Here is a 23,770-nt window from a genome sequence, read left to right as displayed (position 1 = left end):
CACACTGGTTGTGCAGAAAGGTGGGCTTCTACAGCACAGGGTCACTGCCACTAGCTAGCGCTCAAACCCAGGCCATTATCAGTTACCTGCTTGGCAGAGGCAATTAATTAGGACTTACTGGTGGAGAGGTTAGGGGATAATTACCCAGTGTTTTCATGAACCCATCACGAGTGCCATGCCAGGTGCTGTTATTGAGACCGTATCTGTTCCCAACGGCAGCACAGGCAACTCCCACCCAGTCCTGACCACGCCGAGAGGGCCCCACGTCTTGGCACCCACACTTGGCACTCACACTGTTTGACACGGGAACTTTACCAGTAATGTAGGGTTGCTTTGCAGCAACACTTGCACTTTGCACCTCCTGGCCTTGTACTGGAGGAGTGAAAGTCCTTTCACCCCCTTCAGCCTTTCTCTGCCTGCCCCCTCCACCAGCATCAGACACTGACCTCACTCACTCAGCTGGGTCAAGGGGGGCAACGCTTATCAAAGAGTTCAGGGCCAGGGTGGAGAAAAGCAGCTTCATCTAGAGTGGGTTTTCCCTCTCCATGCTGCCAGGCACAGGGCTCAACAGGTGGATGAGGAGAAAGAGCTCCAGTTTGAAGGAGCCATCAGCAGAGAAATGGACAAGCAAAAGCCAGTGGCTGGAGCCAGCCGCTCTCAGTGGCATCAGCACACCAGAGCCTGCCCTGTGCAGCCCTCACCTGCTCCTTACCTGCTGCTTGCTGGCTGCTTTCTTTGAACTGACACGCACCAGGGAGGCACCTCCAGTGCCCTGATTCCCTGGGCTGGTGGGCAGGGGGAGACACCTGGGGCCACTTCAGGCTCAGGGCTGACCAGGTCTCCTCTCTGCCCAGAAATGCCAGGCTGCAGCCAAGCCTGCCCTGAGCAGCTCTGCCCAGCCCTTTGCTCTCCAGTCTGCCCAGGCACAACGTGTTTTACACGTAATGAGGCTTTGCCTCCCAAGCCCAGCCTTTCAGTTTCCTTAAAGGCTTCTTAGGCAGGGCTTTCCTGAAACCACCCGGAAAGGCTGAGCCAGCTCAGCTTGCCAAATGTGTCCCAACACCTCCAGAACACGTTAGCAATAAACACGTACCTGGAGACTGCTTTACTACACCCAGGTGAGAAAAACGCCCTCCAGCAACCGTCTGACCTGGTCCTACCCGGCGCTGCGATGGCTTTCAATTTGGAACGCCTGGGATTAGTTTAAATAAAAATACCCAGGTACAACCTGGCCCCTCTCCAGAGCCCTGCATGGGAAGGGTTATGTCAGCCAGGATCTCTTACACGGCCCAGCTCCTCCCCTCGCTCTGCTGAATAACAAAAGGGGATAAAAAAACCTTTCAACCCCCCTGGGCTTGGAGCAGGGGGCTTTTTGAAGAGGCAGAGCTCAGCGTAATCTTTTTTCCACCTTTGCAAAGAGGGCGGTGACTCCTCTTACCGACTCACAAGCCCAGCTCTCAAGAGAAGCAACCATCTTCCCCAGGGAAGACTGAATTTCTAACGACAGCAGCAGAGGTAGGGCCCTGCCCTGGCCCCCCCAGTGCCATGCTGCCTGGGCAGCTGTGGGAAGGGGTTGTGGTGGCAAAACAGCCATCTCACTCCTTGCTGGGGCACCCTCGGGTACTGCACTCCACGGCTGTGAAGGAAGAATCCATGGCACAGGCAAAGTGACTGCCCAGGTGGGTGGCAAGAAAAGGAAAGGAAAGGAAAGGAAAGGAAAGGAAAGGAAAGGAAAGGAAAGGAAAGGAAAGGAAAGGAAAGGAAAGGAAAGGAAAGGAAAGGAAAGGAAAGGAAAGGAAAGGAAAGGAAAGGGGAGAGGAAAGGAAAGGAAAGGAAAGGAAAGAGGAGAGGAAAGGAAAGGAAAGGAAAGGAAAGGAAAGGAAAGGAAAGGAAAGGAAAGGAAAGGAAAGGAAAGGAAAGGAAAGGAAAGGCTGGGTGCACCCTGGTGAGGAGGAGGCTGCAAACCTGTGTGCAGAGCCCCTGGTGGGAGAAGGGACCAAAATGGCTGGGCACTGTCCTTTCCTGCCTTGCAGCTGGGATGCTGAGCACAGCCAGCTGCAGGTCATGCCTGCTTTGCACAGCTTGTATGGCAGAGGGGACCTTGGCTCCCTGATCCTGAAGGTTCCAGCAGCATTTCTGCCTTGCCTTTCACCCAGTTTCTTCCTCTGAAGTGTGACTGAGGCCTTCATGCTCACTGTCACCTTATTTGCCCTACTGTACTCCAGGGAGACAATCAGAGATACACAGAGCTTGTCAAGCTATAAATTTAAAAAAAAACAGAGATAAACATTTTTCCTGCTTGATAAAGGAATTAAATCCATTCAGTTTTGATGCCCTTTCTACTTAGAAGACCCATCTTGAACTCAGTGACACAGTTCACCTGGCACATTGTGTTCAGGGTCCTCTGGTGTCACACCATTTCAGCTCAAAGAAAGGCTGCAACTCCTCACCTTGAGCTCATCTGCTCCTTCTCCAGTCCATCCCTGCTTGGGTACTGCAGGCAGCATCACCTTATTCTGGGTGTCTAAGGATAACCCTGGGGCAGAGCTTTCACTGCCACCTGCGGTGAAAAGGCTCTGAGGGTGCCTAGGTCCCAAGTCTGGCCTTCCTCTCCCTGTGCCCCCAAGGGTGCTGAGCTGCAGCCTGTGCCTCACCATCCCCAGATCTCCCAGACACACAGAGTTCTGTGCTCTCTGGGGCCTGCTAATCTGTGTGCCTTGGTACCTATCCAGCATTTCCCACTATTCCTGTCCTGGCTATCACTAATAAGTGTTCTGGCTATCACTAATAAGTAAAACATGCCCATGGGCATTCTCTTTTGAGGCAGCTGATGGATGTAAATTGCCCACATGCTCCCTACTTAAGCCAGTTTTGGAGAAGAGCTTGTTTCTGGCTCACATGTAAGAGTAGAGTTACACCAAGTGCCCCACATTTTCAAGCAGAGTTGCTAATGGACAGTACAAACTGTTGCAGAGAAACTATTTTTTTAATGTGGCTTATCAGAATAGAGGAGAGGTGAGCTGACTGCAGAGCTGAAGTGTCTTTCCAGGGAAAGGCGCCGGGTGCAAACACGTTCCTCAGCCCGACAAAAGCACAAGCTGAAGACTCACTGGTAAGCACAGAGGATGGGAATTGGGAACATGGTTTTGAACAGGAGGAAAAATTACTGTCAGGAGGCAGCCAGTCCTGCCTCTGAAGAGACAGGCAGGCATAGTCCTGCCTTTCGGGAGATACAGGCCAGCCCCACAGAAGCTGCTGGACTGGAAAGACCAGCGAAGGTGCCCAGGGCTGCCCATCCCACCCACAGCCTTCTCCTTGGTGCCTGTCCTCACCCCTTCCCACAGGGCTCTCCTAGGATTGGGTGTGCATGAGCAATGAGCCATCTCTCTCAAGGGCTGGAAAAGCCACAAGTCAAAAGGAGATTCATAACCATTGAGAGACAATCTGGGGACCCTCTATGCCTCTAGCCAAGCGGTAGGTGCAGTCAGAAACCTGTGTGGGGTCTCCAGAAGGATTGACTGCAGTGGGAGAGACAGCCCACCTGTCAGTGGGGTTGCCTGCAGAGCCTGGGACATGGCAGATCTGCCCTTTCTGCCCACCAGCCTCGAATGCTGCCTTCTCAAGGCTGCAGCTGCAGGATGTCCTCTGTTCCTGTGCTCCACACCCTCCTTCCAGCCCCGCCACACACACTACCCTGGGACAGCAGCACACAGCCCCAGTGTCCCAAGTGAATTTTATCACCAGAGCCCGTCACTGCCTCCCAGCCCTTCTTGATTTCCCAGGGCAGCCCTGCTCTCTTCCCCTCGCCTGCCTGCCACAGAAGGTGTCAGAGGCATCAAGGGGCAGGAGCTGTCAGAGGCACAAGCGGAGCTGTTGCTACGCAACCCCGGCGGTGCAGCAATTAATGCTGGGGAAACGTGCTGCGCTCTGAAGCTATTTGCATAGCTGCGTGCTGCAATACATTTGTTTGCATTGTGCCTCCAGTGTTTAGTGGAGTTTAAAGTCAACCCTCCCCCAGCTCTTGCTGGAGGGGACCTGGGGCTTCCAACAAAGGCCACGCGGTTGGGGATGAAGGGGCTGGGGGAAGGCAGAGGTTTGTCAGTCCCTAACACCTATAGGCTGCACAGATAGAGCATTTACAGCATGGAGAGGAAGGGCCAAGTTATCTGTTTCTCCCTACACAGCCTGAGGAGCTTTTCCCAGCTCCTGCAGTGCCCCCAGCCCACTGGTGGGGTTGTCATATCTCTTCCTGTTGTACAAGGGTGACACTGTGCTCACTCTGCTTGTGAATGCCATAAAAAAAGTTTTAGGGGCAGCCCAGCCTGCCTCTGGTTCTATAGTGTATTTGGGCAGGGAGCAAGAGGGGAGGAAAGAAAGGGAGAAAGAAATCAGCTGGTTCATACCAACCTACCTGGGAAGACAGTCTCCGAAAACCTGTCAATTGCCAACTGCAATCTTCTGGCTTGCCTAACCCAAGTTTTTCACTATTAAACTTGAAGCCTGTACCCTTTTTAGGTTTCCTTTTTTAGCCCTTGAACAACGGTTTGATTGATTATAAGTTTACAGGTATGTTTTGTACCTCAGAGGCACAAGAAGCAGCAGCAGAACAAAAGTTCAAGGCTAAGTGTTTCTGTTCCTTTCAGACCACTCTAAGCACCAGGATTATAGTTCTGTAAAAGAAACAAAACATAGCTATAAACTTATAAAATCCAATTCAGTATTTTTACAGGGATGACCTTTCCCCTCCCTCTCTTGCTGCCAGGCAGCTGACTCGTGCCAGTTGGCAGAGAGGTGCCTTGCACCCCCCAAAACCAGAGGTACCTCTTGAGTACCCCACCAGGCTGAAAGGTATCTTGGAAACCTGACTAAAAGCAGAGATTTGAGAAATGTGGATGACTAAGAAGAAAGCCTGACTGGTGAGCAGTGCCCTCCATCAGCTGAGCCCAAAGCACTGGCCATGCCCACTGTGAGCCCAAGCTCTGAGGCAGCGTCTCACTGCCCTTGGGTGGCACCTCCAGCCCTGCTGGTTTCAACCACTGGATTTATTTTTCAGGGTGAGTGGAAAGTGAGTGGAAATGCCTTTTTGAAGGGTTGCAAAGGAAGAACAGCCTCTTAAAGGGGACCTGCTCACTGCTGGCAGTCAGGTGAGCTGAGCCCAGCCCCACGGGCACGTGCCAAGCGTGCACTTGGAAGGGGCTGTGCTGTGGCTTCCCAAGGACAGGCTTGCTTTGCCTGTGCTGGAGGGCTGCATGCAGAGATCCTACCCAGCAGAAGGGGGAAATGGGCTCTCTGCCAGTCCTAGTTCAGCTTGTTGGAATGGCCATGCAAAAGCAAACATGCTGGGAAAGGCGTGCTCAAACCCATCTCCACTCATGGCTGCAGCACAGACCTCGTGCCCTGAGAGGTGCAGGATGTGCTTCCTTCTGCTGGCAGAATGGATGTCTCCTTGAAGGGGATGGGCAAACCATTCATGGGCACAAACAGTGTAAGCCACTGAAGCAAGATTTTCTGGAGCTCATCTTTCAAAGCCCCAATTAAAAGGCTGGCACTGGATGCACCAGTTTAAATGCCTGTATTTCAATCCTCAGAAATATGCCTGGCACCTCACACTCCCCACACAGATGAATGAGTCCCTTCACACCTCTGTGGGTGCTACAGTAATTCTCCCTCACTGCACTGAAAAAAAATAGAAAAGCAGCATGCAAAGAGCCATGGCTCCACATAACAGCTAGGAAGGAGAAAAAGCACTCTCCTTCTCTAAATTAAAAGCTGAAGTTGTGCAAAGCACAGCCAAAATAACTATGGAAATATTGCTGCCAGGTTCTCAAGGCCCCAGAATTTACTCCGTCCTTAGTGACGCACTTGGGGATGGACTGAGCTTGTATTTCAACTGAAAAGCAGGAAGAAACAAGTTATAGGTGGGTTTTGTTTTTTGTCAGCTGCATGTGTTCATCGACATATCCAGGTTGTACAATCAGCCAAGTGACTGGACAAGTAACAGACATCCATTATAGATTGACACTTTTAACCCTTCAGAGTAGTGTCTTTTATTTGTTTATTTATTTTTATACTAGTTTAACATTATAAATCACTTCTCCCCACCTGTAACCAAATAGAAATCAAACAAACCAAAGCTGGTTTTACATTAAAAAAAACCAATAGCAGCATCAAATAAGTTTTGCATTTTTACATTCCTGTCATAACTTCCTTGACTCCCACCTTCCCCAAAACCCAACTGTATTCTATAGTACTTTATCATCATTGTAATATTTCTAATATAATATTTAATGACTAATTAAAAATGTTACCACTGAGCTATTGCTTTAAAACCAAGGGAAATTTATCATGTTGGAAATACTATTCTACATACTAACTTTCAAACCCTTTCCAGAATTGTCCTTGCTAATTTTTCTAATTATCAAGATCATTTGGGATCTTCCCTTTAAGGAAAAAAAAAATTACCATGACTGTTTCCTTCTGAGGCAGTACCCAGAATCTTTGCTGAGCTAGGTGCTCCAAAAGGATAGATAGCACCAGAAGACCAGAATAGATAGAAAAACAGACAGCACCAGAAGACAGATAACAAAAGCATGCAGGGCAAAAAAAAAAAGTTCTTACAATGATTTTCACAGCTTTGCACATTTTATAAAAAGCAGCACCCAGTTAAGAGAAGGGGGAATGAACCACAGGGACTGTGGAGTAGAGAGGGATTCCCTGAGTATCTTTAACCATTCCAGGAAGATATACTGGCTCTGCACCTGAGGTGACACAGGTGTATGGCCTCTCCCCTGCTCTGTGTCCATCACAGTCAGTCCTGTCTGTCCTGGGGACAAAGCTCTCTCTCCCCAAACTTCAGACATGCACACACAGGTCTGCTGGAGTCACTGTAATAACTGCAGGGGTTCAACAACTGGCAAACTCCCACTGAAAGTGCACTTATCTGCAGTAATGAGGGCTTGTGACAAGGATAGGCTGTGCTGAGAGAAATTCCACCTTCCCCTCCCCTAAGCTGAATGTACACTGAAAGGTGGAAGAAAACTCAAATGCATTGGACACCCTCCCTTAAGACTTTCCTGGTCCCAGTTCCAACAGACACATTGCCATGCACAGCTACTGCCTATTTTTAGAAGTCTTCAAGGATTTCAAATTCTGTAATTATCCAGGTTGGGGCATTTTCCCAACATGGACATGAAAAACCAAATGCAGGAGCTTGGTTGAGCACTCACTAGAGCTACCCACACTCAGCACAGCCCAGTCACCAAACCTTGGGAGGGGCCAGAGGAGACATCTGAAGAGGAGAGGGTATCCTGGGTGTAATTAACAGATGTTGGGGGATATGACCCCATTTCAGATAACCTGGAGATTCAGATAATTGGGCCTCAGATAATCAAGGCCACATTGTTAATAGAAACAGTATCACAACTCCTAAGGGCGGCACTCCCCATATGCCAAGCCAGCCCTGCTTGCAGGGGAATGCCTGGTGAAATATGAATTAGCAGTTTGATACATGTCCCTGCTCTCTGTCAGCTGCTGGGCTGAGCAGCAAAGCCTGTTTCTGATGCACCACTTTGGCTGGCTGCTTGGGAAATAGGTTAAGGCAGAGATGTGGATTGCAGCCCTGGATGCCTGGGGACAAGGCTGTCTCAGAGCTGACGGGCTAGGTAAGCTCTATTTTGAAAGTGGGTTAATTTAGCTGCCATTCAACTACCATTAAATTATGTAGGTTAATTTTATAGTCAGATAACTATTAAGAAACCAAAACATAAGGCAGGAAATGTCTCTGTGCATACCAGTGAGGAGAGATTTCCTCTGCGCTAATGCATACCCCTCCCCTTCAGCTCAAACCTCTCATCCTTCCATTTCTGCACATCCCTCACATCGTCTTTTTTTTAACCCTTGTCATTACACACTCTTGTCCTTCCTCCCTCTTTTAAGAGAGTCTATTCTTCTTCTCAAAAATTCACCTTGATATCCTGCCCCACAATTATTTTTCTCCCTTGTTTATATTGTCACACATTGCAGTGCTAGAGGAAGACTGACAAATTCAAACCACATCTGACCCTGGCAGATGTCCACTAAGAAAGGTTCCATCTTCCCCCACACAGGCAGTATTTGTGCAGCTGCATGGTAAATTGAGGTAGGGAACTACAACCTTGCTTAGTATGTAACATTCTATCACTACCAATACACCCAGTTTACTTTAGGGGTATTTTCCATATTTAAAGCTTCCTCAATTGGCATTTTACCCTTTGTAAATGGATGCTGCAGTTGAAATGTACTTTATCTCTGTGTGATTTTCCTTAACACAGCATAATGATTGGTATTGTTTGTTTCTTTATACTGATGACAAAACCCATCAATTGGTGGTTTGTCATAAAAGGAAAAATAAAATAAAATCAAATCATCAACAACAGCTTATGCCAGCAAAGGAACAGATCCTTTGGAAAAAGCAGAGGTGACTCATCACTCCTCATGTGCAGCAAGGAAGAAGCAGGCACCAGAGCCCTGCAGATCCCCCCGAGATGTCTCCACAGATTGCCTCCCTCTGACTTCTGTGCTTTCCTGGTCCCTCCAGCAGGAAAATGAGTCCCTAACTTTTGCAGAGAAAGCCAAAGCGATGATGACCCATTAGCACATCCTGCACATCAACCAATCACAGCTCTCCTCTACTGCACACATTTTTTATCATATTAACAGTAAGTGCACTATGCAAACCCTGAGAGCTCACAGAAATGAACTCACTCTCAACCACACAGCTGTAATGAGACAACAATGCTCACGGGACACTGCCATTTGCACTGTGCTTTTCATGACCAGAGAAATACAGAACGGGACCATACCCAGAAATCACAGCTAAACCACCTCTGAAAAATCCTGCTCACAGCAACTCAGATGGTCAGACAGTGACACCAGAGCCCAAACAATGCATGTTGTGAGAATTCTGACCCACAAAAGGCTGACTGCCAAATTCCCTATTGTCCTGCTGAGGCCTTGCCACTCTGATAAATCTTGCAATGGAAGTCCTTTTTTTGCTCATGAGACACAAAACAAGAGATGAAAAAGCCAAATCAATCTGCTCTTTGCCAGCACTAAGGCACTACCTTTGTCACTTTGATTTTAAGCTTTATAATTGTTATTCTATTACAATATTACATTATATAACTATTATTGCAAATTCAATAGTATAATTGAATGCAGAGCATATTTCTTTTAAATCACAAGTTATGTTATTTTTCCTTTTATCAATTAGAAATCCAGTCTACACTCAAACACAAGTAAATACACCAACATAAGGACCGGTATGTGCAAGGTGGCTAGAACTAAAGAGCAGATGAGTGGTCAACTTTACCATACGCACTTGTGTCTGTCAGGGAAAAACCAATAGAGGGCCTGAAACAGGAGCAAAACTCTACTTGCTTTTGAGCATGAGCAGCAAAGCTCACTGAATTCCAGCTTGATAGATCTTTAGTGAGCAGTAAGGTCAGGCAGCTGCCACCACGGCCCAACCAGAATTTAGTTATTAACAACCACAATTCAGGTACCAAGTAAGCTTGTTTAGCTTTTGCACCTTGAGCTCATGTTTGATGGACAGAAACAAGAAAAAAATTTGTACTTCTGTACAGAGTGTATTTGCTATGGTAGCTTCTTATGCAAAACCAGAATCCTACTGGCTCTTTTTTTACGGTCTCCTTTCAAAATCAAGTCGTTTGTTTTAAACCCTTGGTAACACCTCACATGCAGCTAGTTGCTTTAAAGACCTGAAAGGAATCTGAGGAAGATACCATGTGTGACCACAGTGCACCTGAAAGTATTAAAAAACTATAATATCACCTTCACCTGAAAGGGGAACGTAGTGGAACTAGTGGACCCTCCAAGCAACCACCTCAGGCTTAGATTACAGCAAGGGACCCAGCACAAATATTGGCTGTGTGTATGAAAAACCACTTTACATGTGCAGGGAAGCTGTTGGGCTTCTCCTAGTGTCAGGTGTTCCCTGCAGTCCCAGAGTAACTCAACAATTAGTGTCAGGGCCTTCCTCCAAAGCTCAGGGAGAAGAAAAGCTCAGCTTTAAGAAAGGAAACCATAAAAGCCCTTTTCAAAGTTAGGAATGTCATTCCAAATGAGTTAAGCAAGCCCCACACTTTAATAGCTGGGCAGGAGGCATCTGAGGCATGAGACAATGGGATCTTGCATATCAGCAAAAAGAAAAATTCCAAACCTGAGCAGGTGTAACCTATTTAGCACTGTAATTTTTACAGGCAGCTTGTTGATAATCCTGTACAGACAAACCACTCCTCCTGTCAGCACACGGCTGGCTGATCTGCACCTGGAGCAGGAGCCCAGCAAAGGCAGGCAAGCAAGCTGTGACCAAGCCAGCCCTGGAAAGCACAGCCAGGGAGACAAGGCAGGAGCCACACAGCAACAGATCCACTGCAGGCTCAGGCACAGGCAAGGGCTGAAGCCTCTACCCCATCCCCATGGTGTTAATGTCAGGGCTGGTGGGTTGTGGTCCAGGACTCCGGTCAGCTCCTTCAGGAGAGGCAGTTGTATTTTCATACAGGCAGCTTTTGCACTTCAGGCAGCAGTGCTTGTACTTCTGTGCTCTGAAGTATACCTTAAGCACTTCTAATTTTAGTTGAGCTTTTAAACAATTCCTGGAATTGTGAGCTGTAGCCATCTCATACGAAAATCTGCCTTTTAGTTAAGTGTGTTGGGAACAGACTCCTGCAGAGCTGTTAGACACCTGCAGAGGAGGAGGCAGCAAGAGAAGATTTTTAGAAGTTCTATTTCAAATGTGATCTGTAATTCTGAGACATTCAAAGTGACCTGTAAAAACAAGATGCAATTGTTTTGTGTTCCCTCTTCATGATACCAAAAGGGAGCTTTTAAAGATTGTGTTGTCTGCGGTTTTCAAGTAGGTGGGTAAGAAGGAACTTAATTAATTCATAGGTGTGAAGTCATTCACATTTCTTTTGATTTTCCTACTAGACAGCTGAGAACACCTTGGATTTCAAGTTACAGAGTCTGCATCAAATGTACCAGATCAGAGGAAACAACACTCTCACAAACTGGGATCCTTCCAGCATTGTAACATCTACTAAAGTGTCTCAAGAATAATTACATTAAAAAGATCAACTTTCTCTTTAATCTCTTTTCCATCTTCATTGTATCAAAATCCATAATCCTAGATTTACCCTAACACTTCAAGCTCAGTTTTTTGAAACTGCTTTTCATCTGTAGCTCTGTTCCTCTGTGTATGAATCATATTCCTAAACAGGTCCAAGAACCTGCTATTCACTTCCAGTTAAAACCTCCATTCAGCCAGTACCCTTGTTTGGGCATCTGCCAGAGCAGAGTTGGCAGATTAAGAAAACAGTGATTTGCTGAAGTATCTTCCTGAATCAGGATTTAAATCCTCCCCCTCCCCCAGACCCACTTTTGTCATGCCTCTAGGAAATTAGAGAGCTCAGCATGCTCAGGCAGGAAAGCTGCTGGTGATCTGTCTCACTGCAGACACCAGAGCAAGCTCTGCACTGGTGGTGTTCGAGGAGCCACATCACACGGGCTTTGGTTACACGGGAAGGTGAAACTCTCATGCTCAGGCATTCCCTTAATTAAACCAGCTTCACTCACAAAAATTAAGGTTATTTCCAGCTTTCAGATCCTTCATGCTGAGCTCAGGGAGTTGCTCTTCCCCTCCCAGCAGCTTTTACTTCCACAGAGGAGCAATGAGCAGAGCCTCTCATTCCACATCTGAGGGAGTATCTGCATTGTAGCAAGTGACCCAGGTGTATGTGGGGGTACAGTCCACAGCTATTCCACAAAGGGATCTGTTCCTTCAGAAGGTGACCAGATATGCTCCTGCAGGTACAAAAGAGGCAGCTGCCTCTTCCATTAACAGACTGAGCAGCTCAAAACCCACCCTGAGTCCAAACAAGCCGAAGGAATAAGCAGGTGACTTTTAAAGCTGCCTAACAGGGCTAATTGTGTTTCTTTTCTACTTTTATAAGAGACAACAGAATGGAAGCTTCTTTCTGGGTCTGGGTGCAACATCTTGTGAAATCTTGTCATGATACAGGAAATAGCTTTTAAAAGAAGAAATCAAGACTGTGTTCATTTAAGTTTGAACAATTTCATCTTAGCAGTGCAAGACCATCAGCAAGTCCTTCAGGAAAAGCAGAAAAACATGGTATTTCTGATAATCACAGGACTAAAAGTGTCAATTAAGAATGTTCTGGGACAAGCCTGCACAGTGTAATGCATCCTAAAGAATGGCAGATGGGAATATGGTTCATCACTTTCAAAGGCTATTTTCATAGATTTGACAGATGTATTCAGACAAAGAGAAAAAAAATATTATAAATGATAGTTTACCGCACAAGGCTTTCAAGCTATTTACACATAAAAACTCACTATTCCTGAGTAAGTGTAGGATGTAGTCTCTAGTTAAACCAAGTTTTTTACTTAAGAGAAATTTGCCTGGTAAAGCTAAACCAGTGACAGCACCCAATTACCATTTTGCTTTTTGTTTTTAATAACGGCATTAGTATACAAGAAATACAATAATTAGTTTGTAATGTAACAGTTATTTAAGGATTTTAAGAAACAAAAAAGGCACTGAAAAATGCAAACCCTAAATTACCTACTTTTCAATAGCACATGCTAAGAAAGGCAATTTCTCAGGAGAAAAGAAACCTGGGCTAGATACCATGCAGCATTATGAATTTTCCTAAAGCTAGGAAATCCCTATGCATCACTCTCAAAATCATCGTAGAACTGAACACAAAGGTTAGCAGAAATGCCTAAACTCACGTGGGTTCCATTATACACCACTTAGTGTAACCTACTTTTTAGTATTCAGCATTTCAGTATCAATAATGCATAACGTCAAAAGTCAACCCCAAGTACAGGCACGAGAAAGTAAACATGGATCTTGGAGAAGGGCTGGCTGCAGCGTGGTGTCACTGCTGGATTTGCCTTGTGCCCCCGTGCAGAGGGACAGCAAGATGGAGTTGCTGGAGCCTTCCCTGTGCTAATGGGGAGCTGGGCACCTGCCCCCTCTGCGCAAGAAGAGCAGAGAAAATAAAGCTGCAGAGAAAATAAAAGCAACAGCAGTGCCTTGGTGGGCAGCTAAGCAAGGTGCCTGTGCCTGGTGACGTGTGCTCCAGTACAAAGCTCCACTGCCCCAGCCAGAGCTCTGCCTGCTGCCACCCCACAGCCCAAAACCGACCCACACGGGGCTCTGGCCACGCTCTCGCTACCTCCGTGCCTAGCCTGGCTCATTACTGAGCGCTCAGTGAACATCACTACACCACCTTTTACTTTCCCTCCTGAGAGGCTGTTTGTTCTTCACTGGATAAATTATTTACCATTAAGGAAATGAAGGTGGCCAGTAGGGAAGCACAAATTAAGAGTAGGGGAGTTCATGAGACCGGGCTGCTATGAGACAGCATTTCAGCTTTCACATGTATTCCCTACCCAGCTGCTAAAGCGGCTTTACCGTCAATCCTATTTAGGGCAGGAACCCAACGGAGTATGGAGATTCCAAAGCTCAGTCCTTCAGCCAGAAATTGCTTTACCTTCTATTTTCACTTCCTCCCCTGCTTCTCCCCCCTTGTGATAGTTTCCATCTCATATCCTTGGGCTACTAGTAACAAGCATTTAGAAAGCACATTAGGAACAAGAGAATTGGAACCCCTTGAAGTTTTTCACAACAAAATTTATTAGAAGAATAGTGGTTTTGAAAAGTCTAGCATCCAGTGAAAACTACCATACACAACGTTACAGCTGGGAATGTGTTTCCAAAATGACATGGTCAAATAATACAATGGAGCCATTAAATCTTACACATGCACAACAAGAGAATTAGCGCTTTGACATACAATGCAAAAAATAAATGGACCACATGAAATAAAAATTTAAAAGTACTTATCACATACATTAAGACACAGCTTATTTAGTCCAGTCAAAAAATCAGAACTGCATTAAAAAAATTAATGTAGTGCAATCAAACCAAAAACCTTAATTTGTGATCATAAGTGCTCTACTACATAAAACATTGATCATAGCAAGGAACAAAAAATTCAAATCACACAGTACAAAAAAAATCTGTAAATAAATATAAACTACAGTACAAGAGAAATATTAAATTATACAATTCCGTCAAACTGTAAACAGTATATTGAAATGAGGTCCATAAGAGTAAAGGGGGGGGTTCCTGTTTTTTTTTTTCCCATGACACTTGAACTTCTAGAGGTCAGAGAGAAATGCCATTTTCCATACTCTTCAAAGACTATGGGTTACATAAATAGAAAGAGAAGACTTTTTAGATGTAAAGTGTCAAATAATAAAGCAGAGGTGTTGCTGACTTGCGACTGCCAACAGATCACCATGAAGGCAGAACAGCAGATTTTAGTTTCAGGCTTGGTCTCCAGGTGAGCACACCACAGAGGCCTGGCACTGCAGGTGTTCAGTGAACAGTGCTCAGCCTTAGAACGGAGGCGCCTCGTGAGCTCTGGTCCTGCCCAGGAGGTGGAATTAATTACGGACAACCTGGACCTCTGCTGATTATCTGACAGGTTTACACGCTTGTCATACAAACACCAACTTTGGCAGAACAATTACTAATAAACTCAAAGCACTCCCGGCCCATTGGTTTCCATCACAGTGGCCAGTGCACAGAATTCTCTAAGGACATTGCATAACTAGAGTGTAGAGGTCAGACAGCCAAGGACCCGTGCTTGAGGTTAGAAGTAGTTATGGTGAGAGAGAAGCAAGAGCCACGTTAAGAAGCTGCCTCTGCTGTTCGCAGAAGCAGCTGGGAATGTATTTCATTTTTAGCTGCGCTGGCTAGTAGTGGCATTTTAAAATATATAAGTTTAAGATAACATATATACTATATATGTATATAATATAATACATATTATATAATATACATAGGAATTTCTTACAATACATACCAGGAACCCCCACGCGATCTGCTCAGTAGTAATAACTGAATATACAGAATGCCACTATAAGTGTCTGAGGCACTGTGTGCTGGAGAGTAAATATGCAGCTTTAAAATCCGTTTGGCTGAGTTATACCTGGATACCTGAACTGAGTTTTAAGTTGACATTCATCAAGGATGTGCTATCAGCACGTCAAAAGAAAAGCAAAACAAAATACAAGTCACTGCTAGGTTTAAGAAGAGAGTACAAGTACCTGAATTGAGTGAGGATAGTGTGTAAACTGTCCCTGAGGGTTTTTAAACAGTGTGTGTACAAGTTGGATTCCTAAGAACATTAGTTTAAACTTACACTGCGGACTGATAAAATACCAATGTCTGACAATTTAACAAGTGGAGGTTAAAAAGAGTTATGAGCAAACACTCAAAACATTTTATACATTTTAAAGCAGCAGTAAGCTGCTGTAAGCATACATCCCATCAGTACAAGCAACACGTGGGACTCAGATAAAGGTTTCTATTTGCAAAAAGCCCATCATATATCGATAAGTAAAGAATATTCACCTGCTAAATTAGAATGCACCTAGTTACAGACTAGCAATTCAAGATTAATTTTTTAATCAAATACTTTGCTATACTTTGCTATTACATCTAAAATTCCTTAAGCTCACTAATGCTGGTATTCTAATCTATTTTTTTAAATGTTCCCCCTTCATTTAAGAAATATACCATTCCACAACTTAAACATTAAGATCCATTTTCAGTCCTCAGATGTAAAAAGCATGTCAATGAGTTTATATTAAAAATTTACACGGTAAAAAGGCTTGAATTTCAGCCAGAGATTCTAAATACTACTCATTCCCTGAAGGCATAAGGGAGAAAGAATCCCTACCCATTTTTCTTGTGATATAGTTTTCAAACTGAACATTAAACAATGGTCCAAAATGGTTTTTTTTTTCAGTTTGGGAAACTTCCCTTCCCTACCCATCATCCCAGATTCCCAATGTTAAGCCCTGAAATGGCCTACTGAAATGATCAGTAAAAAATACCAGGCATGTATATATACATCCCCTGCCTGAACTCCAGAATATTTTGTTGTACTAGTCTTTAAAAGACAGATTAATATCCCAAGAAACCTTGTGATCTGACCTGACAAGCTGTTCATGATCCTAGATTGTGTATTTGAAGTATTTCATAACCTGAAGACCAGATTTAATTAAGACTCTGGCATTGTAACAGAGAAAGTGCTGCAGTTATTTATCCCTTTTCTGGTACTTCAGAATAGGTCAGACAAGTGCTTTTTATTGTTTACATGTTTTCACGCAGGCATAAAAAGTATTATCTGCAAAACTATTTGAGAAATGTAGCACCAAGTAATTGATAAATTAAGTAGCTCTAGTAGTATCCTCATTATTTCTGAGTAGGAAAAAATATTAAGATAAACTGTGCTAGGTAGTGATGAGAGAAATTGTTTTGGATGTTAACTTTTCCTGCTCCAGTCAAAATGAAGCCTGTGTCCTAATCCCTGCTCTGTAAAGTAGTTATCATCTTGAGTCCTCCTAAATTATACTTACCAATTCAGTAGAGACAAGCACAGGGGCACTGGTGGGGATGCTTGTTTTTAAGCAGGTAGATTAAATGCCCTGGACAGGCTAAAAAAATCCTCCTTTCTAGTACATCACCCAGGAAAATTGATTTTGCAACTGGGCTGAGAGATTTTTGTAAGGATTAAATAAAGCTCTCTTTATATGAAGGTTTTTATGACAATACCTGAATATAGGCATAATTCAGTAGGACATGAGGTCCAAAACTGCTGCTGTAATACTGGTTTAGAGAATTGGCCCCAATCAAAGAAAGAACAGGAAAGAGAGAGAGATGGACACTGGAATACTCTAAGTACTTAACAGCTTTTCCTGGTACACATGAAGTGGATCTACAGATCATTTTGGGTTTGAAATATCTCTCTGCCTAGTGGTCATCACAGTGCATTGTGTTTATACACTGGATAATCTGAAATGAGTTACTATAGTGGCTACTTTATCTGCTACATTCATCAGAACTGCATACAACTAGCAGTGCAGATTTTCAGGTTTCTGAAGGTTCCAATTACTGCATTTTCAATATAATTCAAGATCAAGTAGAAACCTTTATAGTACCAAAACAAGTCTCAAAATTATTTTCTTACAGCTTTCTAAAACAATATTAGCCAACATTATGTACTGATGCCAAGAAAAAGCAACATTGACCTAGACTGAAATTACATTTAATTTCTGAAACATTTGTGGGGAATACCTAGAGGTTTCTGATCCTCACGAAAATGAGGGAAACAACCCTTCCCATCCTACTTCTAACATTTGGCAGAGAATTTAAGCTATTTCGAATATTGTGACAAATCTTTCAGTAAGGTTAATAATTTTGCCTTCGTAAGATTTTGGACTGCAATAAGAGTATGCATTCTTATACTGAAGAGTTCAAATTTTGTCTTCACTGAAGAAAGAGGTCTTTACATTACAGATGCAGCCACACTGTTTTTGAGAAAAAAAGGGAACAGCAGAGTGCTCCCTTCACTCCTTGGACACTGTGTTCTTCTCCTAAGACTCAAGGACATCTTAAGAGCATTACTTGAAAGTAAACTGGAAAGAAACACATGGCAATTCCAGTTCTGCCTGTATAACAATCGTTGCAGATGAAACATAAAGCGATTCAATCAGAACTAAAAAGTTGTTTCACAAAGCTTACTCAACCCTAAAGCCCCTAAATCACTTTGCCAGCTCCCATGAATTTCCAGGGAAAGGCAACGTACTCTTGAGTACTCACGAAAGAAATATTTAGATGCAAATGTTGGCCTGCCACAAGACAAAGCACAGACTATTCCTTGTCTGCTCTTACCCAGTCTAAACACAAATGCAGTTACCTCCAGTGTTTAGGAATACCCTCCAGCAGTGGAAAGTTCTGCAAAAATTGTCATGCAGGAGTTGCGAGAGAACACAGAAGCTGAATGTGCTCCCTTACTAGAGGCATTATCCTATCTGTATCCCTGCATTGTTAAAAATATTTTTTTCTCCAACTGCCAAAAAAGTTCAGAGTTTGAATTCAGGTCTAGCAGTAGGGTTGGTAATGCAAGCATCAAGTTATGAGTTCTGCAACAAAAAAGAAAGTAAAGGCATACCTGTATTGCTTATGCAGCAACTTCTCCTGTGCAACAGGGAAAAAATGAGAAATTCTAAAGGAAACTGTCTGGAACCTTTAGAAAAAAATCAGGGAATGACTGGAAAATAAATAATCTTTAGACAGAAATAAAAATGAGTCCAGAAACGTGTCCCTACAATATCTAACTGGAAACGTTCAACTCTATAGCTGTACTCAAGCATTACAGCCACAATAATGCCTACAACACTGTGGAATGAGGATCCAGCTGGCTGAAAGTGAGGTAATAGTTTGTAATAGGTCAGAGTTCTAAAAAAGCACTTTTACATCTTACAAATCCAAATGAAAAAAAAAAAAAGGACACATTTCATACATGTTGGGCTTTCCCACCAGAACTGTACGATAATTAACTCCACACCAGGACCCCTACCACACTAAGCCTTACTCATCTTCAATTATATGCTGCAGCAAAGATTTACCAAGCGACACCTAAACTTCAGTACAATATGAAACTTCGATTCTTAAAACTTTATACACACAAAATATAAAATTACTTTTCTAGGATGGGGTAGGGGAGGGGGATTCTCCTTCATGGTACTTGGACTGAAAAACTAGTTTTCAGAGACTGCCACAAATATAATTCACAGTTTCTTGCTGTCAGGCTTTTTCAGCTACATCAACGTAGTACACAACAATACTGTTAAGTCCAATAACTACATTGGATGGACATTCTCGGGAATAAGAGAAAACTAGTGACAAAAAATACCCGAAAGGTCTCCTCCTAACAACGTCTCGATTTTTACAGGGTTGCAGTTTGTCTATGTTACACGTTAATGCCATCTCACAAGAGCAGCAGGAGAAGGCTTTAAAAATCTTTCTCCTGTCCAAGTGATCCAAGTAACACAAGCATCCACTTACCAGAAATAAGATGAGAAACGAGGCTTTTGTTACAAAGACCGCAGTGAACCACACCTTCCCACACCAAAATATGGTCAACCAGGGATTTTGGCCATGCAAACTGCTGGTCAGCAGAAAATTAAGCATGCTAATGGACAAACATTAATTCCAATCATATATTTAAAATGATCCCAAATACTACTAGTTAGCTACACTGAAAGCGCCTGCAAAATATATGTAGTGAAAAATGAAACAAAATATTAGTGATCACTGCAGCACTTAGAGTGATACTAGTCTTAAGTGATGAATCACCTCAGAGAAAATATGTTAGATGGGACTTTGAAACAAAAAAGTAACATTAAAAGGTGCACCTGAATATTACAGACTAAATTTACAAAACCTACAATAAGGTAAAATATATATCTTTTGAATATTCAGCAGCTTTTTTTTAAATTTGTTTTTATTTTTTGAGAGGCTCATGAAATTTTAAAAAGGGACCACTAACTAATCTCAACCATGCTTCACAAAACAATAATGGCTATTTCATATTGCAGTTACCAATGTAATGCAATTAGTGCTTAAAAAATAATCTACACTTTTTCTTTTTTTTCCTTTTTAAACAGAGACCTTTGGAGGAAATATGGTTGTTCAAAAGCTTCTCGAAAAAGAAAGATTACCTGAATATTAAGTTATCACAGATCAAGTGTTGTGTTTAAAAGCTTTGCAGTTATGAGTATTACAATCTTCAGGTCTCAGGACATTTAAACTGAGAAAGTTACGTGTTTGGTTTGTTGTTGTTTTTTTTTTTTTAAATCCACTTCCTAACCAAAGCAAATAAAGAGTACTCAACTTCTCACTATCTATTTACAATTCTTAGCCTACAGTCTGAAATGACAAGACAAATTCTCTTTTAAAACTGCAGCATTAAAGGGTAGGCACACCATTCTTCTGCTGCACGATTGTCACCCACTTAAACATACACATACAAAATATTTAGGTTAGTAAAATGAGCACTCCACGTACACTACAGTGACAAGTTTTATAAAACTCAACTCATGTTTCTTAAATAAGGACAACTGCAAAAGGTTAAACCTCTCTCAAGAGTAAAACTGTGTTACTTTTTTTTTTAACTTGCAACAAACTTTCTACCATAACCTCCAACAGCAGATGAAACCACGCCTTAAACTGCGCCTTTATTGCAATCACCAGCTAAACTGGAACGTATTGCAGAGTTTATATACTGCTACTGAGCTTAAACTGCTTTAAATGTCAAGATGACAACTAGAAAGCTACAAGGAACCAGGATTTTGAGGACTAAAATATATTAAGTAAACAAAAATAAAGTATACTTGGGGCCAAATGCCCAGTCCATTTCAAGAATGAGCAGTGCATATTTAAAACAACAGCAATGGTGTGCCTAACCTTTGAAAATATGAAGTTGCTGGGGAGGGGGAGAGGCTAATAGAATCAATTGTTCCAGAAGTCATTCAGCATCCCTAGGGCTACCTAGGTCATCGTCCCATGAACTTTGAGAGACCACTTTCACTGACATCACTTAATGCTCTCACACAAAAACTCCAATGCTTCTTTTGGTTGTGCAAATGGGGAAAAAAATGCTAAGTCTATCTACCTTTTGCACAGATTAAGACCAAATTGCTTCTACCTGAAGAACCAGCAATTATGATTTGGTCATGTTGTGGTTAAGTCCAGTAAGTTCCACTTAGTTACTGACCACTCCCGCAGAAAGTATCAAAGATAAAAGTTCAGTACAAAACTTATCCTGGATCTCCATATAAGCATAAAGATACCACCATACTGAAAAAACCCCAGATTTGTGGTTTACGGAGTGCTTTTTTTTATGGTGTTTAAATGCTTATTCTAGCATGTGCTAAACCACTATCAAAATAGATTAAATAAAAACAACAACAAAAAAGCAGGACTTAATTCCTGCTACTGGCAACTGTAATATTTAAAAAGGAAACACCCATTCATTGAGTGTTCGACCCTGACAGTATTACAGATAGATACGATGCAGAGCCTGAATTAGATCAGGCTACCAGTGTTTTACTTCTTCCCTGAACATTAACAAGCTCCTTCACTAATGTGGATATTTGGGCAGACTACTGAGGTTGTAACGTTTGAGATCACCATTTTGTGGGCTATTTTTTTTCCTTTTTTTTTTTTTTCCCAGTATCACAGTAGTTTGTTACACAAATCCCCCATCCCTGGATTAGAGTCATATAAACTAGCTGTTGGGACCACATAGTTTAGTAAACTCAGAACCAAGTCTGTAAAAAGTGTAAAGGTCACAAAGAACCATAGTTCTGGTATAATGAGGCATACCCTAATACATCATTTAGTGTACCCTGACTGCTCCTGACTGTGAGAAGCTTGTCTTCCGTGAGATAAGGCTACATCCTCAAGCAGGTGAGTGTAAATATCACCCTTCAAAAACACCAAATAAAATTACAGCGAAGGTAGTGTTATAAATAATAAACTGACATTTTCTGAAGGTAGTGTATGTAAGTTTTCCCTCCCCTCCCCTCCGGGTGAGCACTAAGCAGACAGCAAATGGTAAGTACGGTTAATTTAGAAAGAAAACAGTGGAGAGCCTAATTAGACCCAATTGATTATCTATCTAGTTGACAAATCTGAGTTCAAGAGAGATACCATTCCTAAATAATTTGATTTAGCTCAAACCTTTCAATCAACTGGATCAACAAAAAATAAGAAGGGGAAAAAAAAAGATTTCTGAAACATTTTTGAAGAATGACAGTCTGATTTTCATTTGAAAATTGCCTGGTTTCAGGAGAGTGTCAGTTTAACAAAGTGGACTTATTTCTATAAAGGCAGATATGAAAAATCCAACATCAGAAGTTCAGGCAGGCTCTACAGGCAAGACGTCCACTTCTACAGATCTGCATTCTTTGTGAGGTAACTCAATTCTCTATTACAGAGAAACATGCAAAAGGCAAAAGAAAAAAAAAGGAACAAAGAAAGAAAGAAAGAGGGCAGTGGGCAGGTGAAAGAGGGAAATTGTGCCATACTAGGCCAGAAAAATTTACAAATGTGACATTCAGAGCACATCTTTCACCTGTGTTCACATAAGTCTATGCTAAACTGCAAAGGAAAGAGCATTGCAGTAAACAGGAGACTCAGGTGCGCTCAGTGATGGTTGAACTATGCAGTAGTGCTCACCCAGTTTGCAAAGTAATTGGCACTCTACAACATCCCTATTCATCCTTCAATTCATTCGCACTTTGTGCTGCTTCTCCCTGGGGATCTAATTCAATCTTTACTGAAACATCCTGCCCCTCCGACCTCATTAATTTCATTTTTTTCTTTGGAGGGTTTTTCAAAGTGCCCAGCCTCTCTTTAACTTTGTACTCCAGTGTACTGTGGGGGATCCCATAAATACTCTGAGCTTTGGAAACACTCATTTTCCCGCTCATAACCACAGAGATTGCTTCCTCCAGTATCTCGCTGTTGTACTGTCTGTATCTCCCTCTTTTCTTCCTAGGTTGCTTGGAGCCAGGATCTCCCTCTTGATCTGAGGTGGGATATGGCTGTCCAGAGGTAGACTGCTCAGCATCTGAGCCCCAGGAATCTGGTCCAGCATCCAGCAAACTTCTCCTATTTTGTTTTGGAAGGATAGCCCTTAACTTTTTGCTAAGCGCGCTCTCCGTTTGTGAACCCATTACCAAAGAGCTATAGCTGAACTGGTCACCAGTGCGGGACTCCCATGAAAGGTCCATGCCTCGAACTTGTGGTATCTTTAAATCCACAGGAGATGAATGGCTCACGTCCTTTTTCCCATCCTGCTTAGTTTGAAGTGCCATTTTTTGAAAGGCAGAGTTTTCTGTAAGAAAAGGAAGGTCACTGATGTTGCTGAGTGCACCATTTCCCCTGAATTTCATGCGGCTGAAATTGAATTCGTAGTGTGGTTTTGCCCAAGAAGCCTCCCTGGATAATATTAAGTGCTGTCCATGATTCTGTAGTCCAGATGGCCCATGGCTGGCAGCTGTAGAGAACTGGTTTCTGCTCAGCAGTTCTTCACTAATCTGGAGTGATCGAGCCAGCGGTACTTTAAGAGATGTGGAGTGGCCATAACCTTCCCTGGTTCCATCCTGCAAGCTTCTTGGAGGTACCCCATCACCACTCTGTAGTCCCTCCGGATGGTGCTGGCTGGGTCTCCCAGGTCGCCTAATTGGATGGAAGGAAACTGATGTGAGCAGGACTTGCACAGGTAGGGAGGGATGGGTGAGGGGGCCACTCCTTTATTAGAAGGCCTTGCTTGGGTAACATCACTTTTTGCGTTATTTATTTTTCTCTAAATTTTTTTTATTACTTTAATTTTTTTTTTTTTTAAGTCTCAGCATCAGTCAGTTTTAAAACTTGTTCGCAAAAAAAGAGAAGCTTTTTGGGCAAAGAAAAATGAAACCTGTTGGCTGGTCTCTGGTTGGGTTCACAAATTCTCGGAGTAGAAAAGACTTCGCGCAAGCGTCTGAAAATAGCACCTTAATTACAAAGTAGTAATCAATCGCCATAGATCTACACACAACTGTGTTACTGGTGTGACGTTACCACTAAACAAGCACAGTAATAAAAGAGTAAGCCAAAGTGCAACATATTCAACATGTAAATATGACTGCCACCTGCAGTATCTACACACAGGTGGAAACCCTGGATAATGTTTGCTTACATCATATTGAAGAATTGCTGCTCAGGATAAAAGAAAAAGCTTAGCAGGCCTCAGAGGCATTTGCCTGACTTTCATTA

At 43.0% G+C, this 23,770-nt stretch overlaps 1 protein-coding gene across 4 annotated transcripts in view; it reads right to left on the bottom strand.

The window, feature by feature from the left end:
* LCOR (ligand dependent nuclear receptor corepressor) overlaps nt 1–23,770 on the bottom strand; it is an 84,194-nt gene that overhangs the window by 6,601 nt on the left and 53,823 nt on the right. Inside the window, exon 7 of one of the 4 annotated variants that reach the window (XM_054276594.1) lies at nt 13,700–23,194. The exons of the other annotated variants lie outside the window; for them this stretch is intronic. Coding sequence (XP_054132569.1) covers nt 22,225–23,194 — 970 coding nt within the window. The 3' untranslated portion in view covers nt 13,700–22,224. Of the gene's footprint in view, nt 1–13,699; nt 23,195–23,770 lie in introns of those variants that run through there. 4 annotated transcript variants of the gene reach the window in all.

Source organism: Melozone crissalis, unplaced genomic scaffold (assembly GCF_028551555.1).
Source record: "Melozone crissalis strain CALT ecotype California unplaced genomic scaffold, PUWL_Pcris_2 ptg000019l_1, whole genome shotgun sequence".
Taxonomy (NCBI): domain Eukaryota; kingdom Metazoa; phylum Chordata; class Aves; order Passeriformes; family Passerellidae; genus Melozone; species Melozone crissalis.
This window is presented reverse-complemented; position numbering and strand designations above follow the sequence as displayed.